This window comes from Convolutriloba macropyga, chromosome 5 (assembly GCF_964194025.1).
Source record: "Convolutriloba macropyga chromosome 5, txConMacr16.3, whole genome shotgun sequence".
Taxonomy (NCBI): Eukaryota; Metazoa; Xenacoelomorpha; order Acoela; family Convolutidae; genus Convolutriloba; species Convolutriloba macropyga.
The window spans coordinates 54,226,568-54,248,322 of NC_134472.1; the positions used below are offsets into that span (position 1 = coordinate 54,226,568).

The 21,755-nt window shown below is 35.1% G+C and overlaps 3 protein-coding genes across 3 annotated transcripts in view; all 3 read left to right on the forward strand.

The window, feature by feature from the left end:
• The window catches only part of LOC142339477 (uncharacterized), a 50,319-nt gene extending 45,526 nt beyond the window's left edge, over nucleotides 1–4,793 (forward strand). Inside the window, exons 3-4 of the mRNA XM_075389520.1 lie at nucleotides 376–621; nucleotides 4,138–4,793. Coding sequence (XP_075245635.1) covers nucleotides 376–621; nucleotides 4,138–4,676 — 785 coding nt within the window. The 3' untranslated portion in view covers nucleotides 4,677–4,793. The remainder of the gene's footprint in view (nucleotides 1–375; nucleotides 622–4,137) is intronic.
• The window catches only part of LOC142339478 (uncharacterized), a 604,341-nt gene that overhangs the window by 45,522 nt on the left and 537,064 nt on the right, over nucleotides 1–21,755 (forward strand). The window lies entirely within an intron of this gene.
• Nucleotides 16,371–20,792, forward strand: LOC142340094 (DNA-directed RNA polymerase III subunit RPC10-like). Its single transcript, XM_075390513.1, has 2 exons — nucleotides 16,371–16,589; nucleotides 20,365–20,792. The coding sequence occupies exons 1-2, from the start codon at nucleotides 16,449–16,451 to the stop codon at nucleotides 20,548–20,550; spliced, it is 327 nt and encodes a 108-aa protein (XP_075246628.1). The 5' UTR covers nucleotides 16,371–16,448; the 3' UTR covers nucleotides 20,551–20,792.

Sequence of the window (21,755 nt, forward strand, 5' to 3'; positions counted from 1 at the left end):
TGTCTATCTGTAGTTTTTTAATTAGCAGAATTTGTTAAATAGTTAACTTTTTTGTACATGCATAAATAGTATTGAATGCATCAAATTAGTATTTTTAAAATTCAAAAGTCATGAAGTATTTAGACTTCAGAGATTCGCGCCTTTGAGTATTTTTTTACATTTTTGTATTAAAATTCGCTGTTAAAGCTATCGGTAATCTCCTATAGAAAAATTCAAGTCAATAGAACCGAGCTACCAGCAGTCGTCCGAGAGCAATTTGTTCGACGTTAGACGGTCATATTTAGCCTGATCCTTTTTTTCGTCATTTTCTGCTCTTCTCGTTCGTCGAATGCACATTGCTAGAATTAGCAGTAAGTTCACTTTATTTGTTTTCAGGAGAAAGAAAGATGGCAGAATCGTTAAAACGGATGGGGTACATTAAAGGAGAAAGCATCACTGAAAGTTCAAATAAAGAAAACAGCACAGAGATGGAGCTTGTATTCACGCCTGCTGACTCCTCAAAGGTCTGCTCGACTCCTTTGTCCCCTGCAAAGAGAACACTCTTCAATCCATTTAAAATTGCGGCCGACATTACGAATACATCTCTTAGTGATTGTGATGGAAATCCGTCTCAAAGGCAAGGTATGTGTGCAAGTTCAGATATCATAAATAACATCCTCAAACGAGCATAACATATTTCTGGTGATATTATGGATTAGCGCTTCTATTTTTAATTGCTCTCGAACGAAGTTTGATGCGATTAATGCAAACGTGTTGGCCTTTTAACGACTCGAAGAGGAGTATTGGTGCTCTACGGGTTTTTTACAATCCAAAGTATTTGGATAGTATCGGTGTGCTTTTTTTAAGATCTGCTCACATTTTTTGGCTCAGTCTTTCTTGCTAATCAACGGGCAGCTAATGCTTTTTGTGATTTTGACACCATTTGTGGTCAGAAAATAATGAATATTTTATTTCTGGCCTTTTTATTATCGTTTCTGCTGTCTTGTCACTTAGTATTATTCAGTGACAGGTGTCTTTGGTTGCTAATACATTGTAAATGAAACTAAATTAATAATTTGATTTCACGGCTTGTGGTTTTAATGTCTTTAATTGCTCTCAAGCGAAGTTTGTAACAATTATTTTTGTCCAGTCGGTCTTTTTTAGCGATTTTTTAGCTTGATGGATTTTTCGTCTGACCCATTTGCCTTTTCGTCCTCAAAAAGGGGATAAACAGGTAGCGCCCAGCGGGCATTAAGTGCTTTTATAGCCTTTCAGCTCACTAATCTTCAAGTGTGGGATTCACGGAAATGAGCCCCCCCCCCAATCCCCACCCCTGCACATCGTTCAAGTGGTAAGGGCCCTGTGCAGTCAACCCCCCCCCACCTTTGCCCACCTCCCCCGGTTCATTCCCGCGTCGCTCACCTCTCGCCCCTTCAATTAAGCTAAAGGTAGCCTCACTAAACCGTGGCTAGCTACTGACGACACCAACCGCTCGACGGTGGTCTGTGAGCAACTTACCCGACGTTAGCCGGTTATGTTTGACACTTTGTTTTCAAGATTTTTTAATGAATTTTTGAGGTGTGCGAGCATTTGTTGAACGTTTTGTTGTCTTATCAATTAATCGCATTAGGGACTGGTCTCATAAGATGCTAATATTGATTTTTTAGTTCGTTTTTTTTTGTTGTCAAGATTTTTGTAACGATCATATGACGTCACAATCACTTGTTTTTTTAATCACTGCAATTTCAACTTAATTCAGGAAGTGACGTCTTTTTTCACTCATAACTGAGCAAATTTTTTTTCATTCGCGTGATTTTCTCTGACTTACTCATTCACGTGACTTACTCTCTGAAAAATGACTTCCTCACTCAAATTGATTTCTTTAATTTTCATTATAGAAATAAGGTCAATTGAGTGTGTGTCACTCCAATTGAAGGTTATATAAGAGCAGCATATAGACATAGCAATAAGTTATACAGATTCTTAATCATAATATATCATAATATAGGCCTTTAATTAAAAAGTTTTTTGGTCTCTTTTTAATATCGTTTTGAGACTGCCGATGAACAAAGCTATGGCAGCTATTTTGTGGCCATCTGCAAGCTATGTTTTAACTTTTTTGTTCCAATTCAAACGTCATGTTTTTAATGATTTCGAACAAAATTGTTTTCAGGAAACGTTATCGATTTTTTAATTTGTTCCCTTTGATGTGTTCTCTTAGTTTTATTGATGACAGTTCTTCACTGATGCTTAGGTGCTTAAAATAATGGAATTATTCGTTTCAGTTCATTGTTTTTTCTTAAACTTTTATGTGTTCTTTTTCAAAAAAATATTATTGACTATTTGAGTTTTGCTAGTTCTGAATGTTTTATCGCTGTCTTTTCATTTAATCTCATTTATCACAGTTTTCATCTGTTGCTAAAGAGAATTATACGGAATAATTGTTTCAGTCGTAGCGTTTTTTACTGTGACTTTACACTTTGTTTTCAGAAAGTATTAGACCATTTTTGTTTTGGCGAAAAATGAAGTTTGATTTTTCAGTCGTGCTTGTTCTTGTTATTTTTTGTGTTTTCAGCGCTCAGCCTGAAAAGTAAAAGTTCCAATTTGCCTTCTAATGCTGAGTAGTTATAATCAATTGTAGGCTCCATTTTCAAGCCAACGCTTCGATTGACAATGATACCGTTCGATTTCGAAATGTTCAAGTGAATTTAATTCTTACCTTCATTTGTAGTCCTATTTTGCCTCGTTTTTGCTTTGCCTGTCATCAGTTCTTCCAAGGTTGATGTACCCATCCTAAGGATGCGTAGATTAACTATTTTCCTTCAATGTTGTGGTTAGGATTCTTAAAACACTAAATCTGTTTGTTCATTTTGTTTGTTCATTTTTGCTTTTATAGGATCATGGGCTTTGCTGACTGCCATAGGTTGTTTTTGCTGTGAAACTGTTCATTTTCAGGTCATTAGTTCAAGTCTTTGGATTGTAATTCAGAATTTGTCCTGCTGTATTATTAAGCTCAATCAATTTTGTTCGGGACGTGAAATTTTGACGTTTGTTTTTGAACATTGACTTCTGTTTAGAACGTTTACTTTAACAGTAGCATAGTTCCTATTACATATTGATTAGGAACTGCAAGTAATGTTCACGTTTGATTTGTCATTTGGAGAAGTTTTTGTCCTATAACAGTCCCTCTTCCCTAACCAATTTACAGAACCCGCCACCTATCTAACCCCTACCCCCTCATCTATCTACCTTCCCCTACGTACCACCCCTCCTCGCCTAACTACCCCCCAACCACCTACCTGCCTACCCTACGAAGCAACTCCCAGCAACAACCCACACGTTTGAAATAAAATGTGTGTCTGCTTTTTTTCAAAACACGCGGCTCTTTTTCTGCGATATTGCTGATTTAGAGATTACATTTTGCGTCTCTTCAAGTAGTTTCCAGTATTCTATCGGCTATTTTTTTGCAAAATTTTCACTTGCCTGTTGTTGACTTATCGAGTGACTTTTGCGCGCTTGTTTTTTTCCATTTTGCGAGATCTAAATTTCATTCTTCTCCACATGTGTCAGCAGCTGAACTCAAGTGACGGCAGTTCACTCCAAAAAGTCAAACGAAAAGTGCGCCAATTTGGGTGTATTTTTTGGATCTTCTGGATCTTTTCTGTTTGTGCCCCTCATCTTAGTGGGTGCATATTATTTACACCCCCAGACGCACGTGTCATATTTTTACATAATGGTTTACTTTGTAGTGACACGTGCTTTGTAGGGACGCATAGCGTGCTGGGGAGGAAAAGATCCAATTCTTTCACTTTATTTTTTATTGGTGGTGTAAATGACCTCTACTGACGTCTTTTGAAGCCCGCTTAAAATGACTTTAGTCATCCCCCGCCCCTGGTTGAAGCAGGCTGCAATAGATAAGAGCCCCCACTAGTTCGAGAGTTTTTCCAGGTTATTCGGTTATGTTTATCTTTTGTTCAGATCAACAGCGCCTGCGAGATTTTGGTTGACAAGTTAACCGTACTGGGTTACAGACATAAGTGCACCATTGCTTGGTACCGATATAAGAGGCAAAACTGTTAATCGAATTACTTATAAAAACGGCTGACAACTTCGTTTCAAATATAACCTGATAGCATTTACTTCAATGATCTGCTTTAGGTCATGCATTTGATTCTTCCGAGGCAAATATACAAACAATTGCCTCGCCCATCTCTTGCGTGAAGAGCCACATCTTCGACTCAGTTAAAAAAGAGCAGTCAGTATGTAATTCGACTCGGAAAGTATTCAACTTTGAGTTATCTAACCCGAACGAGTTTGTATCGCTACCGCAAATTAGTAGTGATGACGCGGCGAATATTGCATTAGAAAACGACCCTTCACGTGCAAATGGCGAGCTAGCAGAGTCATCCGAAGAAAGCGAACCAACTTGCAGTAATAATGATATCAATAACTTTTTGGGTCAGAAGTCGGAAGAAAGCAGTGACCTTGAACAAACTGTGGAATCAGATTGTTCTGATATGATAATTGAGCGAAGGACTTGGCAGCCTGTGAACGTCGAGAATTACTGTGCATCAGAACAGAATTTATCAGCTACCCAGAACTTATTACCGAAGACAAAGGAACAGAGTGATATTTTGAGCTCAACACAGAGAGGAGATTGGACTGGCAGCTTTTTGTTTAGTGATTCAAGTTTCTAATTGCTCAGGTTTAGTTTTGGTGGTTAAGTTTTTATAAAAGGTAAATTTATAATATTTGTTTTCGATCATTGTTTTTGTCCAAATTATTTCAAAATTGTGAATTTAATATTTATGACACTTGTTTTCAAAGCACATCAGACCAAATCAGACATTTGTTGCCTTTCGATAATTATCTCGACAGTTTGTGTTTTGACGGCATTATTCGCAAAATTGTAAAATCTTCATTTCCTGTAGACGTTGAAAAAAAATCAAACAAGGTCATATGACAATTAAAACCTTGTCTAGTGCCCTAAATGCCCCTATACAGTCAGAGGGTTTAAAATTGAAAATGTCGCATGTACAACCTACATTTGAATGTTTGGGTGCGCCGCAACAATAACATCGGATTTTATACTTATTCAGAAAAATTTTTTGAACTTTAATCCAAAAATGTTTTTGCATGGTTCCTGTAAAAGAGTATCTATAGGTATAAATTGGCTTCTGAGGATATCAGATTTTGAGGTTCTCCTTTTTTTATAAGTCAATTGTTCTGATCAGAAATCTTTCTATTCATTACTGATTAGAAACAATTGATCTGTAAAAAGAGAGGAGAGCCTTAATATCTCACACTGCTGATTCAGATTGATATGGGTAATAGAACTAAGGTATCACATTTTATCAGAAAATACCAATTTGTTTACCCGAATTTCTCATTATGAAATGGAAGTAAAATTATAAAATACCTAATAAAAATGCGGTCGGATGTACACAAGCACATTGAAATTTTTCTTAGCTATTAGAGAAGGCCTATTTCACATTCTAGTAAAAAGAATTTGAATGAATTCTATTTTGCCATAATTGCGAGACTGCTGCGTAAGCAAAAACGGCGTTTAGCCAGGTCTCACTTCATATATATCTTTCTTAGATTTCATACTAGGATAGGTACATATATAATGCTTGGTAATCATACTATGTCATATTTGATTTGCATGATTTCTAAGTAGTCATACAATGATCATATTTGATTTCCTGCAAATCATACAGCAGTCGTACAAGAATTTTGAGAGCCGCAAAATTCTCTAATCTTCATTTTCTGTATTAGTTGAAAAAAGAATCATACAAGGTCATATGACAATTAAAATATTGACATTTTCCCGTATATAGTCGGAGGGTGTTTTTAAATTGTATATATCGCATGTGCCATCTATATTTGACTATTTGGGTGCGCGGCAACAATAACATCGGATTTTATACTTTTTAGAAAATGATTCGACAATTTTTTTTGCATGTTGCATATAAATGAAATGTATAGGTTTAAACTGGCTTCGCATAATATCACATTAAAGCTCTCCTTTCTTTTTGCAAATCAATTTTTCGGATTAGTAATGTTTAAGCATTAAATATTAGAACAATTGACTTGTAAAAAGTGAGGAGAGCCATACTATCAGCTCGAACTCCTGTTGCAGGTTGATTGAGGTAATAGAACTAGGTGGTGTAATTACAGAGTAAGGCATCGTAAAACATCAAAAAGCCTGAATGCAATTGACTTAAAGCATTCTTTTCTAAGCCCTGCGTCATCGAAGTTGCTGTCCAAATTAGGCTTACGTCGGCAACTTTTTACAGGCTGGCTTAGTTCGGCTCAGGAAAAAAACAAATTGTAAATTACTATATGTTAAAACTCCGGCAACAAAAGGAAACCCTAATTTTGCTTTAGAATTGGCTTTGTACAAAAATTAAATTCTTAACGGTCTCTTAGAAATAGAAAAAAAGGTCAATGGTTGCGAGAAAATTTGACAAATTTTGCTTCCGAAGATTTAATGTTCAGAAGGTTGATGCTACGAGTAATTGTTTGTGAATTGATTTTTGAAATGATTTTTTAAACAGGCTGACCTTTGAAAAAAATTATATTCGAAGTAAATTTTTTTCAAAGTTTTCTGTCCATTTGAATCTAGATGCAGTTTTAAAAAGACACGACATAGCTTTTTTTTTCTGGGATGGTCGCTTTGACGGCTCAATGATAAAAACTTTAAAATGTTTAAGCTGACAATAATAGAAATATGTGTCCGTCCAGAGTTAAAGTTATTATTTTGAAGTGTCAAGCGATTCTTTCATAATTAAAAACAGCTAGCCCAACATTTTAATTGAGATCTGTAGCTTCGTGAGTGCTTTAGTGAAAATAATTATTTATGTAAAGAAAGCTTTTAAATTAAAATAGCCTTTTGTAAGTGCCAGGCTACTTTTTGGGAACAAGGCGGAGCAGATGAACAATTTTGACGCTGATGTTTGCTCATAGCATAGGTTTTTAATATTCTGTATTTTTCTTATACTTTTCAAGTTTTTGTCTCCTGTTTCACTATTTATATTAGCGAAATAAGGGCTTTCAAATTTCGAGTACTCCGTTATGAACATTTGTCTAAAATGTATGATTACTACAGATGAATTAACTGTTTATTCACGTTTAATTAGTTTTTAAATTTTCATCCGAATAATATTTGTTGCTTTTTTGCGCAAAAAGGTGACAATAGGCGGCGGATAAACAAAAGTGGCTTAAAAAAGAGGACCTTTCAGCCAAAATTGACTGAAATTTACACTAACATACACTGCTCTGTAACTTGTATTTTTATTGTGAGTTAGATTTCATTATAGACATTTTCAGCGTGCAGTTCTTGTTTCTTCCAACTGTGGATGCAGTGTTTTGAGAATTAGCACAATTCTGTATCAAAGACTAAAATCTTCAGTTGTGCGTTTTACTTTGTTTAGTGCTGACATGGTTCTGTTTCAAATCAACAGTCTACTAATTGAGTTTACCGTCCCCCTCTTGTTTTATAATTTCATCAACTGCTTCCGTCGTTATCGTTTACACAGGTAATTTGTTCAACTCTCCCGTCCCTTTGGGTGAGTCTAGAAGAATCAATTAATAAATTAAGTCCCCTCCCATTGGGTGACATAGTAGTTCAGCCTCAAAATTGAAGCGATCATTCTGCGATATTATCACGCGATCTATTCAGCTCCTATATATCCCTACTTTTTGGGCAAGCTATTATTAATTTTGGGCGCTAACCCCTCTCTTTGGGCGGTAAAAGATCAAGGTAGTTTCTGTCGCCTTTGGCATGTCGTACTAAGCTCTTTCTAGGGACTCACAGGTCTGCACTTCTTGCTATCAGAATTATAGCGTTACCTCGCATTAATGTGACTGAAACCTTTTGAGCAAGCCTGCTGAAAGCAACTGACAAACCAGCTGGGTGCAAACTTTTGTCCTTGAACAAATTTTGCTTCCGAAGATTTAATGTTCAGAAGGTTGATGCTACGAGTAATTGTTTGTGAATTGATTTTTGAAATGATTTTTTAAACAGGCTGACCTTTGAAAAAAATTATATTCGAAGTAAATTTTTTTCAAAGTTTTCTGTCCATTTGAATCTAGATGCAGTTTTAAAGAGACACGACATAGCTTTTTTTTCTGGGATGGTCGCTTTGACGGCTCAATGATAAAAACTTTAAAATGTTTAAGCTGACAATAATAGAAATATGTGTCCGCCCAGAGTTAAAGTTATTATTTTGAAGTGTCAAGCGATTCTTTCATAATTGAAAACAGCTAGCCCAACATTTTAATTGAGATCTGTAGCTTCGTGAGTGCTTTAGTGAAAATAATTATTTATGTAAAGAAAGCTTTTAAATTAAAATAGCCTTTTGTAAGTGCCAGGCTACTTTTTGGGAACAAGGCGGAGCAGATGAACAATTTTGACGCTGATGTTTGCTCATAGCATAGGTTTTTAATATTCTGTATTTTTCTTATACTTTTCAAGTTTTTGTCTCCTGTTTCACTATTTATATTAGAGAAATAAGGGCTTTCAAATTTCGAGTACTCCGTTATGAACATTTGTCTAAAATGTATGATTACTACAGATGAATTAACTGTTTATTCACGTTTAATTAGTTTTTAAATTTTCATCCGAATAATATTTGTTGCTTTTTTGCGCAAAAAGGTGACAATAGGCGGCGGATAAACAAAAGTGGCTTAAAAAAGAGGACCTTTCAGCCAAAATTGACTGAAATTTAACATACACTGCTCTGTAACTTGTAATTTTTATTGTGATTTAGATTTCATTATAGACATTTTCAGCGTGCAGTTCTTGTTTCTTCCAACCGTGGATGCAGTGTTTTCAGAATTAGCACAATTCTGTATCAAAGACTAAAATCTTCAGTTGTGCGTTTTACTTAGTTTAGTGCTGACATGGTTCTGTTTCAAATCAACAGTCTACTAATTGAGTTTACCGTCCCCCTCTTGTTTTATAATTTCATCAACTGCTTCCTTCGTTATCGTTTACACAGGTAATTTGTTCAACTCTCCCGTCCCTTTGGGTGAGTCTAGAAGAATCAATTAATAAATTAAGTCCCCTCCCATTTGGTGACATAGTAGTTCAGCCTCAAAATTGAAGCAATCATTCTGCGATATTATCACGCGATCTATTCAGCTCCTATATATCCCTACTTTTTGGGCAAGCTATTATTAATTTTGGGCGCTAACCCCTCGTTGGGCGGTAAAAGATCAAGGTAGTTTCTGTCGCCTTTGGCATCTCGTACTAAGCTCTTGCTAGGGACTCACAGGTCTGCACTTCTTGCTATCAGAATTATAGCGTTTCCTAGCATTAATGTGACTGAAACCTTTTGAGCAAGCCTGCTGAAAGCAACTGACAAACCAGCTGGGTGCAAACTTTTGTCCTTGAACAAATTTTGCTTCCGAAGATTTAATGTTCAGAAGGTTGTTTCTACGAGTAATTGTTTGTGAATTGATTTTTGAATTGATTTTTTAAACAGGTTGACCTTTGAAAAAAATTATATTCGAAGTAAATTTTTTTCAAAGTTTTCTGTCCATTTGAATCTAGATGCAGTTTTAAAAAGACACGACATAGCTTTTTTTTCTGGGATGGTCGCTTTGACGGCTCAATGATAAAAACTTTAAAATCTTTAAGCTGACAATAATAGAAATATGTGTCCGTCCAGAGTTAATGTTATTATTTTGAAGTAACAAGCGATTCTTTCATAATTAAAAACAGCTAGCCCAACATTTTAATTGAGATCTGTAGCTTCGTGAGTGCTTTAGTGAAAATAATTATTTATGTAAAGAAAGCTTTTAAATTAAAATAGCCTTTTGTAAGTGCAGGCTACTTTTTGGGAACAAGGCGGAGCAGATGAACAATTTTGACGCTGATGTTTGCTCATAGCATAGGTTTTTAATATTCTGTATTTTTCTTATACTTTTCAAGTTTTTGTCTCCTGTTTCACTATTTATATTAGAGAAATAAGGGCTTTCAAATTTCGAGTACTCCGTTATGAACATTTGTCTAAAATGTATGATTACTACAGATGAATTAACTGTTTATTCACGTTAAATTAGTTTTTAAATTTTCATCCGAATAATATTTGTTGGTTTTTTGCGCAAAAAGGTGACAATAGGCGGCGGATAAACAAAAGTGGCTTAAAAAGAGGACCTTTCAGCCAAAATTGACTGAAATTTACACTAACATACTCTGCTCTGTAACTTGTAATTTTTATTGTGATTTAGATTTCATTATAGACATTTTCAGCGTGCAGTTCTTGTTTCTTCCAACTGTGGATGCAGTGTTTTCAGAATTAGCACAATTCTGTATCAAAGACTAAAATCTTCAGTTGTGCGTTTTACTTAGTTTAGTGCTGACATGGTTCTGTTTCAAATCAACAGTCTACTAATTGAGTTTACCGTCCCCCTCTTGTTTTATAATTTCATCAACTGCGTCCGTCGTTATCGTTTACACAGGTAATTTGTTCAACTCTCTCGTCCCTTTGGGTGAGTCTACAAGAATCAATTAATAAATTAAGTCCCCTCCCATTTGGTGACATAGTAGTTCAGCCTCAAAATTGAAGCAATCATTCTGCGATATTATCACGCGATCTATTCAGCTCCTATATATCCCTACTTTTTGGGCAAGCTATTATTAATTTTGGGCGCCAACCCCTCGTTGGGCGGTAAAAGATCAAGGTAGTTTCTGTCGCCTTTGGCATCTCGTACTAAGCTCTTGCTAGGGACTCACAGGTCTGCACTTCTTGCTATCAGAATTATAGCGTTACCTAGCATTAATGTGACTGAAACCTTTTGAGCAAGCCTGCTGAAAGCAACTGACAAACCAGCTGGGTGCAAACTTTTGTCCGTGAAACGAGCTATTCGCTTCAATGTCCTCACCAATTCAGAGAAACCACCAAAAGCCATGGGAATGAATCGAACTTTTTTTCCTCAGCAGCTTTCAGGGCAAAACCAGACATCCTCACCGCATTTGAAATAATACTGGTTTGCATTGGAGAGGTAATGGTTACATCCAGATCTGCTGACTGTCCCGAAGACCAGCAAGGTAAATACACATCTTCAGGTCGAGAATTTGTTTCTGGTATCAGGTTCTTCTGCTCGCTAACTGGCGACAGGTTAGCAGCGCTGCAAGCTGACAAAATTTTGTCTCTTAGCCATGCGTACCACAAAATCATATCGCCCCGGCCATGGCACGTAACAGCATGATCACCGAGTGTGTCTAATGATCCTGTTTTACAATAGACTTTTCTTTCTTTTTCATATACTGGAGCGCCTAGTCTGTACTTTACAGCTGCACGAAACTGGTTGGGCAAGAGATCGAGGCCGAGAAACGGTATAGTAGCTGTCGATTATCAGGCTCCTGATTGAGGCAGAGAGAGTGCCAATAAGCGAGCCTTTTCCCTATCGGATGTTTGGTTTCAAGTTTGATTTCCTGAGAGCGACTCCGTCGAGGACTTTCTGTACTTTGATTTGAGTAAGCTGCGATTTTGAGAAACTATTTAGTTCATCAATCATTTTGTTATAGTTGTCATCTGCTGTCGGACTTTGGACAATTTTAAGTTATACCAAAATAGCAGACTGAGATACCGAACCAATATTGCCTGCTCTTATCTGGTCAGACGCTCGTGTGACTCAAACAAGCTTGATGCCATGACTTATTGAGCAAGACTGTACCCAGTATTTTCTCAAAAGCTGTCCTTTGAAAAGAGTGGAAATTCCTCAAAAATTTTTTGCGGCTTCCTCCGATTGTGTATTGCAGCGCAGTGATTATAATTTTTTTGGTGCACCCAAGCAACTATGTAGAATGCCAAGAGCACACTATGGTCGTTTAAGTACTCCAAGATCTCAAGTATTTTGATCTTTTGAACACGCTTCTGTAACGAGGAAGCAACGAATCTGGGGAGCCAACCGCAGCTTCCAGTACTTCAAGTCCCTCTTTACTGTTTCTTTTAATTCTCCTTTCAACCGTGCTCAGAGCTCTTTCTGGCCAGACCTCACACTTGCCTCTTCTGGGTTCCAAGTCGCAAGTTTCCCCGAGATAATCAATATATCTACGGTCTCGTTTAGTTCGGTTTCTGTTCCAGCAATAATACCACCGTTAAGGTACCAGCAGGGCTGGGTAAGATTGGGTATTTTTGTTTCAATTTCTTCTATTGCAGGACACAAGGTTAATGAAAACAGCAGTGGGCACAAGGGATCTCCTGTTTGGTCTCCGATTTGACTAGTTACAGATTTGTTGCTGTAATAAAGATGACTGTGCTCTGAGTTCCAATATATGGCAAACGATGCAAGACTCGGCAATAAGGTAACATCTGCGTTCAAAATTTGGCTTCTTTAATGGAATCAACCTTCAAAATTCCTGCATTTTGTAAACGCTGCATTTTCCCAAATGTAATTTTGGTTGCGTGTATGATACTTTCGGCTGCGCACTTGACTCCTAGAACTAGTTTTTTAGACGATAACAGTTCGGCCGACGCCGATTGTTTGTTTGGATATGCATTTTGCACCTAAACGTTGCAAGACATCGCCCACAGCTAAAGGACGCAGAGAAGAAGCGCTGCAAAAAACTGGTGCCACTGAAACGGAGCTCATCCCTGCTGGCCAAATTTACTAAATTTTTTATGCTTGTAATAGCTTGTTTAGATTGATCAGAAGCTGAGCAGAGAACTGCTGGTAAAAGATGTTCCGGGTACATTTTGGATGGACTAGCAGCTGAGAAATTGAGGAAAGCTTCTATTTGGCCAAATACAGTTGGCTCATCAAACTGATGCGCTTGGGAGCTGTAATCTTCAAATTGCAGCCGAGGTTCGTCCAAAGGATGTAGAGTTTTAAGTCCTCTAAATGTTTGGATATTTTCTGGTGCTACTCCATCGGATGAGAGAATTTTTGCTGCTCTCCCGAATTCGCCTTGTAAGCAGAACGCCTTATCACGAGCTGCAAGTCCTTCTATGGTTTCATTAACTGTTCTTCTTGATTGTTTCATGGATGCAGCTTCATATCAAAGTCCGGCGTAGTCTCCCGCTATCCAGCTCTCAAACCATTTTGACAATAAGTTTACCTGAGTTTGTGTGTTTCTTTCCACGCCTATTAGATGCTCGTAATATTAAATGCACTTTTACTACACTTTTACTGCACTTTTTCTACGTAAAAAGTAGAGACAATTCGAATGTTTTCTTCAAAGTGAAAATCTTTTCGTACCGAGTTAAAATTTGTTGTAATTGAAAGTTGTGTTTGATTTGAATAAAAAATGGTCTTCATAAAATTCTTAATAACTTCGTATAATATTGGATTTTTGTAAGCTAAACTAAATTAGTGTGGTTGTTAGATCAATTACAGACCTTACTTCTAAGTAATGTGATAAGATTACGGCGGTTAATTTTTGAGATATGGCAATATAGCTGATATTGAATCCTTGTTCGTCCGCATCAGAAATTTTTGATAGCGCCACTTGATTTTGGTCAGACAATTTGCGACTTTTCCGCAGGCATGCCAGACTAATATGTGTTCTATCAAAGCTCTCATCTGTGGTTTGTGAAATTCTCTGCCTCTCTGAGATTCTAACTTCGACGATTTTTTATGGATTCTTTATATTTAAAAAGCTGAGACGCCCTGTGGTATCAGTTTTGGCCTCTCGCTCTCTCAAACTGTAAAAAATGGATTTTGATTAATACTTGATTGCCGTTTGATCAATCAATGTGCCAGCATAACGGAAGATTTAAAGTCAAGAGAAACGAAAAGCATCGATAAGGACCTCATTATTATGTGCAACTGGAAAGTTAACTTGTAAAAATTTGAGGGTGTGAGCTGTTCATAATTTGGTAGAAAAAATGCAACCTGAATAGTTCAGTTATCCGATCACAACTCAGGAGCTTTCTGTGTTTGAGTATTTTTACTCATGGTCCCCGTAAGTCGATTTCTAAACACATTTTCGTGTTTAAAAATTAGTGATCAAACCTAATTTCTGATGTAGATCTGAGGAGGGAGTAGGAGAATACCTGAGTAGTGATTAGAGAATTAAATATGTTTTTCTCTAAGCATAGTTCTGTTGAGTTGATCAACTGCCTCAATTTAAGCTTTATTTTTTGGCATTGTTCGTTTGAATAACAAACATAACCATTCGTGTAACTGGAGAAATTTCGAGAATTGTCCCAGTGAGAAACATGTGCTGATAAATCGCAGTCCAGCTTTATGGCAATGTATTTTGAAAATTGCTATGATGGCAGGCGTTATATTAGATACAATCGATAGCATATGAGGCATTATATGCTATGATTTAATTATATGTGTTTTTTCTGCTCGACACACTGAATCAAACGAGCCTTCCTATTGGCTGCCACTTGTGTACTGCACACGAAAGAAGTATTTTTTTCGGTCTGTGCGTTTTCATAGCTTTTAAGTACAAAAACGTTTGTATGAACTATGTATTAAACTAACGAAAATCATTACTCTTTCATCCCAAATGTAATAATGCATAGACATCTTTTACAATACAGGTAACAATTTTCATTTTGGCAGCCATCATACAGAAAATTTTGATCATTTAATTTCTCGATAAAGATGAATTGGCACTTTGTAAAGTAATCGAAGTTTCTTAAGTTTCTTGAGTGTTAAAGGACTGAAAGTTCTGAAAAACAATAAAACTTGTTTTGACTTTTAGCAATTATGTTTTGGAGAGAGCTATGGTTTTGAAAATCACTTATTTTTAGTTGCCCTCTGGCTGTTTCCACATTTTTGAAAACAAAAGTAGGAAACTTTATGCTAGCCCCACTTCCATCTTTTTGAGGTCATCCTATATTACCATAAGTGCTATCAAATCAAACTTTCTGGATCTACGTTTTCACCACGAGGAGAAATGCCTGGGATTTTTGATTTGCAAAAAAGGGTCACAATTTAGGGCAATTTATCATATCAAATTTAAGTCAATCAATTTAAGTCAGTTTATCAGTTTTTACAGAATTGCTTTCATTTCTTTCATTTCGAGCATTTTAGTTATTTAGTTGCCTTTTGAGGGTATCTAAGAACAAGATTTGTGATTAGGTTTTTAACACTGTCCTTATCGACTATTCAAATACATTAAAAAATTCGTTAGAAAATGAGACAATATTTCGGTCAATTTTTTGCGAAATTGATCTTTTTTTTGACGCAAATGAACCTTTTATCTGTTATTAGTGTGAGTTTTTTTAAGAGATGTTGAGAAATAAGGAGAAGCAAATCATTTGAGTTCGTAACAATTGTTTAATTATTCATGATTTTATTTAATGCTTTAATTTGATGGAGAAGTGAAAAAGATTCTTCAGAGAATGGCTTGTGGAATAAAAGTTTTAAATACACTAAGTAAAAGTTTACCAGAGAAAACGAAAGTCTTATTACTTAATGGAATAGTAATAAGTCAGCTACATTATTCCGCTCTAATTCTGATAGGGTTGCAAAAGTCATTACTCACAACTTTAGAAAAGCAATTGAATTGGGGAATAAAAACCATTTTTAATAGAAAATACGATCGGTCTACAGATCTCAAACTACGCAACAAAATATTACCAGTTTCTTTTCTCTTGAAATATCATTGCTCAAAATAATTTTTTCGCTTACTCAGCAACGAACATATAAAATTGAACCTCTCTCTACCATGAGAATAAAACAACATATGACAGGTCAAAAAATAATGTTCGATATAAGAAAGAACAATAAGTTTTTAACTGATTCTTTTATTGCAAAAGCCATTCCAATTTATAATAGTCTGCCTTTTAATATTAGACGGAAAACAACATCGAAAGCTTCCTTAAAAAAAGAACTGAAAGAATATTTTTGGAAAAATTTTTGAAGGACCCAAAAGTAACTGATATAAAAGATGACATTGAGAGCATTAGATTTTAATTTTATTCTTCAATTTTCATGATATACATATAAAATCGTGAGATCATTTTATGCTCGCGTTTTAGGCCATTTTTTACTAATGTAAGATCAAATTTTTAGTTAGGTAATTTAATGATTTTATAATTTTACATAATGTTATATTCTTAACTTTACATTGCCTCTTTTACCATTTGCTTTTTATTCTTATGTGTACCAGAGCAAATTAGCAATGTTCTTTTTTTTAAATTTAATAATTAATGATTTAATTTAATAATCATTTAAGAACTTAAGAATTATTTCATGCTAGCCTTCTCTTTTCATTTAGATTTTTTTTCTTAAGTTTAAACTTTTAAATGTGTTTTTGAGGCTAAGAGCGAACACTTATTTTTCTGGTCACAACGGATTTTTAGTTTTTCATCAATTTTTGATGAAGCTGTCAAAATGCCATTTTCAAAAGTGCTTGTCGTGTCCAAGGTTTTGTTTTTCATATCAAAGTATGGGTTTTTCTGTGACATTCCAGATTCTTGGTATGTTTATCTGACAGCTTGAATGGTAGTAGAGCCACCTTAAAATTGTATTGATTTTACGCGTTTAAAACAACGATGTTGCTGTTCTGCCCGAATGATGGCAACATGCTTTATGCTGCGGAGGGCGAGTATGCATATCAGTTCCAGTGCAGGACATGTCCCTATGTCTACTTTGTGACCGAAAAGATTTCAGAGAGAAAATATCCAAAATTAAAGGTAAGTCGTCTCTCGCAGATTAAAGGTTCACCAGAGTCCCAATGTGCGAAATGTTTTCAAGACGACACAGAAAGTGCGCTTTCTCGTTTGAGCTCTGGAATATTTATATAGCCCACTTAATTCGTCAGCGTTACAGTGGAAGCGATGCAAATTAGACATAGTGTGAGCTAATATTTCTATTGCAATAAAAAGGAGAAAAATGAGAACTTTCGTTCTGCATTGTATTATTATTAATAGCCGCACAGCGATAGGTGGGGCTATTATTGGCCTTCTCTTGGTTTTTTTTTACAATTCAAAGAATTTGAATTGTATTGGGGCGCTGTCTTTTTACGACTCGAAGAGGAGTATTGGTTTTCTTCAGGTTTTTTTTTACCGGAAGTATTATTCGTTCAGACGCTGTTTTGACCTAAAAGCGTAAGTGAGTAAAATTGCAGTGTGAACTAATTTTTTTCTGAGCGAGAGAAGTTTTTTGATCATGCGCTGCGTTTAGTGAATGACTTTTTGACTTTGAAAAGTAGTTTTTGACTGAATGTCACATATAGATAACCGTTTTTAGCCGTTTTTTCGTCTAAGTGGCCCATTTTTTTGCTTGTAATTTGGTTTTTTGTAGAAATGATTTTTATTCGATGCTATATTGAAATGTAAACCTTGGAAATTAATAGCACAGTGTTTTACAGAGCCTGAAAACGCGTTTCAAGTTCAAAATTGGCAGAATTTTTTTTGATTTTTTAATTAATTTTTGGCATTTTTCCTATTATTTTCTTCATTTTTGGATCTTTTAGCCGTCTTTTTGTCAAAAATCAGTCAATATGACAACTTCCCGTTGATAATTCATATACTCGATGCCTCTTTTTACCTCGATGTAATTTTGTGTTATAAAATTGTACATATGCTAATCCGATTTTGGTAGTTTTTTTCCTATTTTTCTCAGTTTTTTGTCTGTATTTTGGTTTTAATTACTAGAAATATGCTTTTTGTGCAAGATGAGGGGCTTTAATTTCGTTTCATAAAATTGTCAATAATTTTTTAGCGTTAAATTTTTGAAAAACAGTTAAATTTTTTTTTATAAATGCAGTCCTAAAAATTTTTTGACCTTTTTTTGCAAAATGTTTCGTATGTTTGATTTATGCTTTTTCTTTTTTTTGATCTGTTCAGGAGGATAGATTTTTGTCTCGGATGTATCGTTGTATTTTCTATGTCTCGAATGCTGAAAAATGAAATGGTGTTAGTTTTTCTTGTTTTTTTAAATTTGATTTTTAAACCTTCAAAACTTTTAAACTTTGATTTGAACTTTCAAAAATCAAGAATTAGTCTTTGTTACGGTGTTCCTTACATTATCTCCATATTTTTTTATAAAATTTTTCATATGCTAATCCGATTTTGATAGTTTTTTACGATTTTTGTCATTTTTTTTCTTTGTATTTTGGTTTTAATTACTACAAATAGTCTTTTTGTGCAACATGAGGGACTTTAATTTCGATTCAATAAAAATCAATCATTTTTTGGCGTTAAGTTTTTGAAAGACAGTTAAAACTTTTTCATGGTGTTCCTTACATTATGTCCATATTTTTTTATAAAATTTTTCATATGCTAATCCGATTTTGATAGTTTTTTACGATTTTTGTCAGTTTTTTTCTTTGTATTTTGGTTTTAATTACTACAAATAGTCTTTTTGTGCAACATGAGGGACTTTAATTTCGTTTCAATAAAAATTCAATCATTTTTTGGCGTTAAGTTTTTGAAAGACAGTTAAAACTTTTTCATAAATGGAGTCTTTAAAAAGTTTTTGACCAATTTTTTGAAAAATGTTTGAATGTTTCGTATGTTTGACTTCTGCTTTTTGCTTTTTCCTATTTTTCGTTCTCTTCAGGATGATAGATCTTTGTATCGGATGACTAGTTATCTTTTCTATGTCTCGAATGCTGAACAATGAAATGTATTCGTTTTTCTTAATTTTTTAAATTTGATTTTCAAAAATCAAGAATGTTTTTGTTACCGTGTTCCTTATATTGTGCCCATATTCTCAACATTCTAATTACTATCATTCAAGTTTTGTCCTGGCTCCTACATTGTTTTTCGGTATTTTTATTTTTTCAGTTGTTGAAAATTGAATGATTTCAGATTTTTCTGAGATTTTCGTCATTTCTTTGGTTTGCAATTGATTTCATACAACATAAGGCAGTACTGAGAGTTTGCTAGCAAGCATTTTCCAAAATTTACACTTACTACTATTTACTGCAAATTTCTGCCGGCCTTGGTATTAATTTAAAAAATTTTTTGCCTTTGAATATTCTGCTGCTTATGTCTTCTCTATGGTCAATTTAAATTTTAAATTAGTGTGAAATCATTTTGTCTAGCATATGTACAAAAAGGAAGAAGTATGAGTTTTTCTTGTCTGAATTGCGGTGATTAGAAGTGTATTTATAGTGCTTTTCTGATTTTTAAATTTGAGCATTCTTAGAGCATTTAACTTAGTTTCTAAGAATATTGTCTGCCGTTTGCTTTCGCGATTTTTGAGATTAGAATCATGAATTTTTTTAGGGCAATTGGTAGCCCTGTCAGCTTTTTCAGCCTATCAGTTTTTTGACCATCTTTGTTTTCCGGATTTTTTAAACGTTACCAAACGTTTTGTTTCTCTTGGTGACAGTGGTTTAAGTTTCACCAATTTTTAGATCAGAGATCAGACCCGTGGATGTAATGAGTTAATGGTTTAATACAAAAGCTAATGGCTTACGCTGCAATTACGGTATTGTTTGTGAAGTTTCGATGCGTCGATTCGCTTCCGGAATTCATCCGCCTATGTTTTTTTTTAAGATCTGTTCACACATTTTCATGATTTTTGAAGTCAAATTGGAGTAGTGATTTTGGTCACGCCGAAACACGGAGTGGAGCGAAAAAGCGAGTGGTTTTGCGGCGTGAAATTTTTTCGCTCTAAATTTAAAGTAGAGTGAGAAAACGGTGTTTGAACAAAATTTCGTTCTGGCTAGTGGTTTTTTGTTCACATGCGGCAATTTCACTTTGATTTTTACTGTTTTTTCGATTTTTTGGATCGGATTTTTTTCTAAATGGTTTTCTCAATCCAATCATAGTCCGTTCTACGTCTAATTTTCTGTTTAGCCAATGAAAATTCTTTGAATTGTACGTCAGGACTTGTCCTGCTATGTTTTTTTTTTTCGTCGTCATGATTTTTGTTACGACCATATGACGTCACAGCCACTTATTGTTCATTCGTTCATGCAATTTCAACTGAATTGCATGTGTGACGTCATTTTTTGCTCTTAGTGGAGCGAGTTTTTTTGTTCATGCGCGTGATTAAATTTGGTCACACTTGCCTTACCTCACTCTCAAAAATGACTTCCACACTTTGCAATTGACTTTTATTTAATTTAATTCAAAGAGATAAGGTCAATTGGGTGTGTGTGTCACTCTAAATGAAGGTTATTTGAGATCAGCTAATAGAGGCAGCAATAACTTATACAGATTTTTAATCAAAATATAACAGATCAGCCTTCAATGAAAAGACGAATTTTTTTGGTCTGTCTTTTTTACTGTTTTTTTAGACTGCCGATCTACGAATCTATTGCGGCTATTTTCTGGCAATCTGCCAGCTATGTTGTTATTTGCGCACCATAATATTTCCCATGGTACAATAGCAAGATCGAATTGCAAAAAGAAAAACACTCACTAACCACGTGGCATTGATTAAGTGATCTATTTTTTGAGCCGAATACTAATCGTCATTTAATAATAACGAAAAATTTGTCCTGTTCGCTAGGAAATAGATGATGTGTTGGGTGGGAGTGCTGCGTGGGAGAATGTAGATGCGATTGATGAGCCATGTCCCAAGTGCAGACACGAGAGGGCATACTTCATGCAAATTCAGACCAGGTCGGCAGACGAGCCCATGACCACATTTTACAAGTGCTGCAACAACACGTGCAATTATCAGTGGAAGGAATAGAAAAACTGCACAGGATAGTTTCTCTGATGTTAATCTCGGCGACAGATTAATCAAGTTCAAGTTCCAATGGAGACCGGTTTCTTGTTCGCATACAATTACTTGTAGTGATGGCCACCTTCATGCTTGGCATCTTGTGGCCTGCTTCAGTCATCCGTTCTCGAGGCCTGCTTTGTCTGATAAATTTAAGTCGTTGAAATTTCATTGACAGTTAGCTTATCAATATATTCAGTTTCAAGTGTTCATTTTGTTCTCCTCTATCAAAGCTCGAGAGACAATATTTGATGAAAGAAAAATTTAAACAAAGGGAGCTTTTATTTTAGGCTATTTCAATCCGGGTGGCTCCGTTTGAGCTGAAGCGGGAGAACCGTAGATGTTGCGCGAAGAAATTGAAAGTAGTTCTCCTTGTTTTCTCGCCCTAATTTCAAAACAGCTAATTTTTATGAATCAAAAGTAGTCAAGGGTCACCAAAGGTTGTACAGGCCACCTTAAAATTTTGAAAAATCTTAAATTTATTTTGAGTAGCATTAGTACTTACGTTTTTCAATGTCATTTGTTTTTTTTTTCAATAACATTTAGACATAAGTTTTTGAAAAAGTGGATTTTAATTTAAAAAACTTCAAACTGTTAAAACCTAAAATCATTAAGGCATCACCTTGGGTCACCCTGGAGTATCGATTAGCCGATTTCTTACTAAGCCTGCCTGGCATGAAAGTATCTTATGTCCGATTGCCTATTTTTGTTTTGCTAAGAGTAACCTGAATTACTCATTAGTTAATGAATACCCTAAAAATATAACTTCATAGTCACTTAGATGTGGTGATAATCTAGGACTTGTTCCTGATCCATTTCCTGAAATTAAGGTTTTTGACTTATTTCAATTTCTACGTTATGCTGATTTTCACATTTCTAATAACTGAGTGTACTTTGCTGTTAAGCATAATTGCTGTTATACCTAGTGCAAGGAGAGAACTAGAGATGATTTTCATTCATTTCTTTCTCATTTTTAGACTTTGAGTTTAGTTTGTTTCACTGTGCAACTTGTGTTAGTAACTTTTTGCTTTTTTTTACCAGGAAACACTTGTTGTGTTTCATTGTGTTTACTTATTTCATTAAACCAACAAGTTTGATTTAGTTGAAATTATAACAGTGTTGTAGTGATATTTTTTGTTATGCCTGAATCTTCAAACATCAATGGTAAGGGATAT

What these genes read in the sequence shown, in the direction of transcription:
- LOC142340094 (XM_075390513.1), top strand. Translation starts at nt 16,449, where the DNA reads ATGTTGCTGTTCTGCCCGAATGATGGCAACATGCTTTATGCTGCGGAG. An exon ending in GAAAATATCCAAAATTAAAG is followed by an intron (nt 16,590 to 20,364) that starts GTAAGTCGTCTC and finishes CCTGTTCGCTAG; the next exon opens with GAAATAGATGATGTGTTGGG.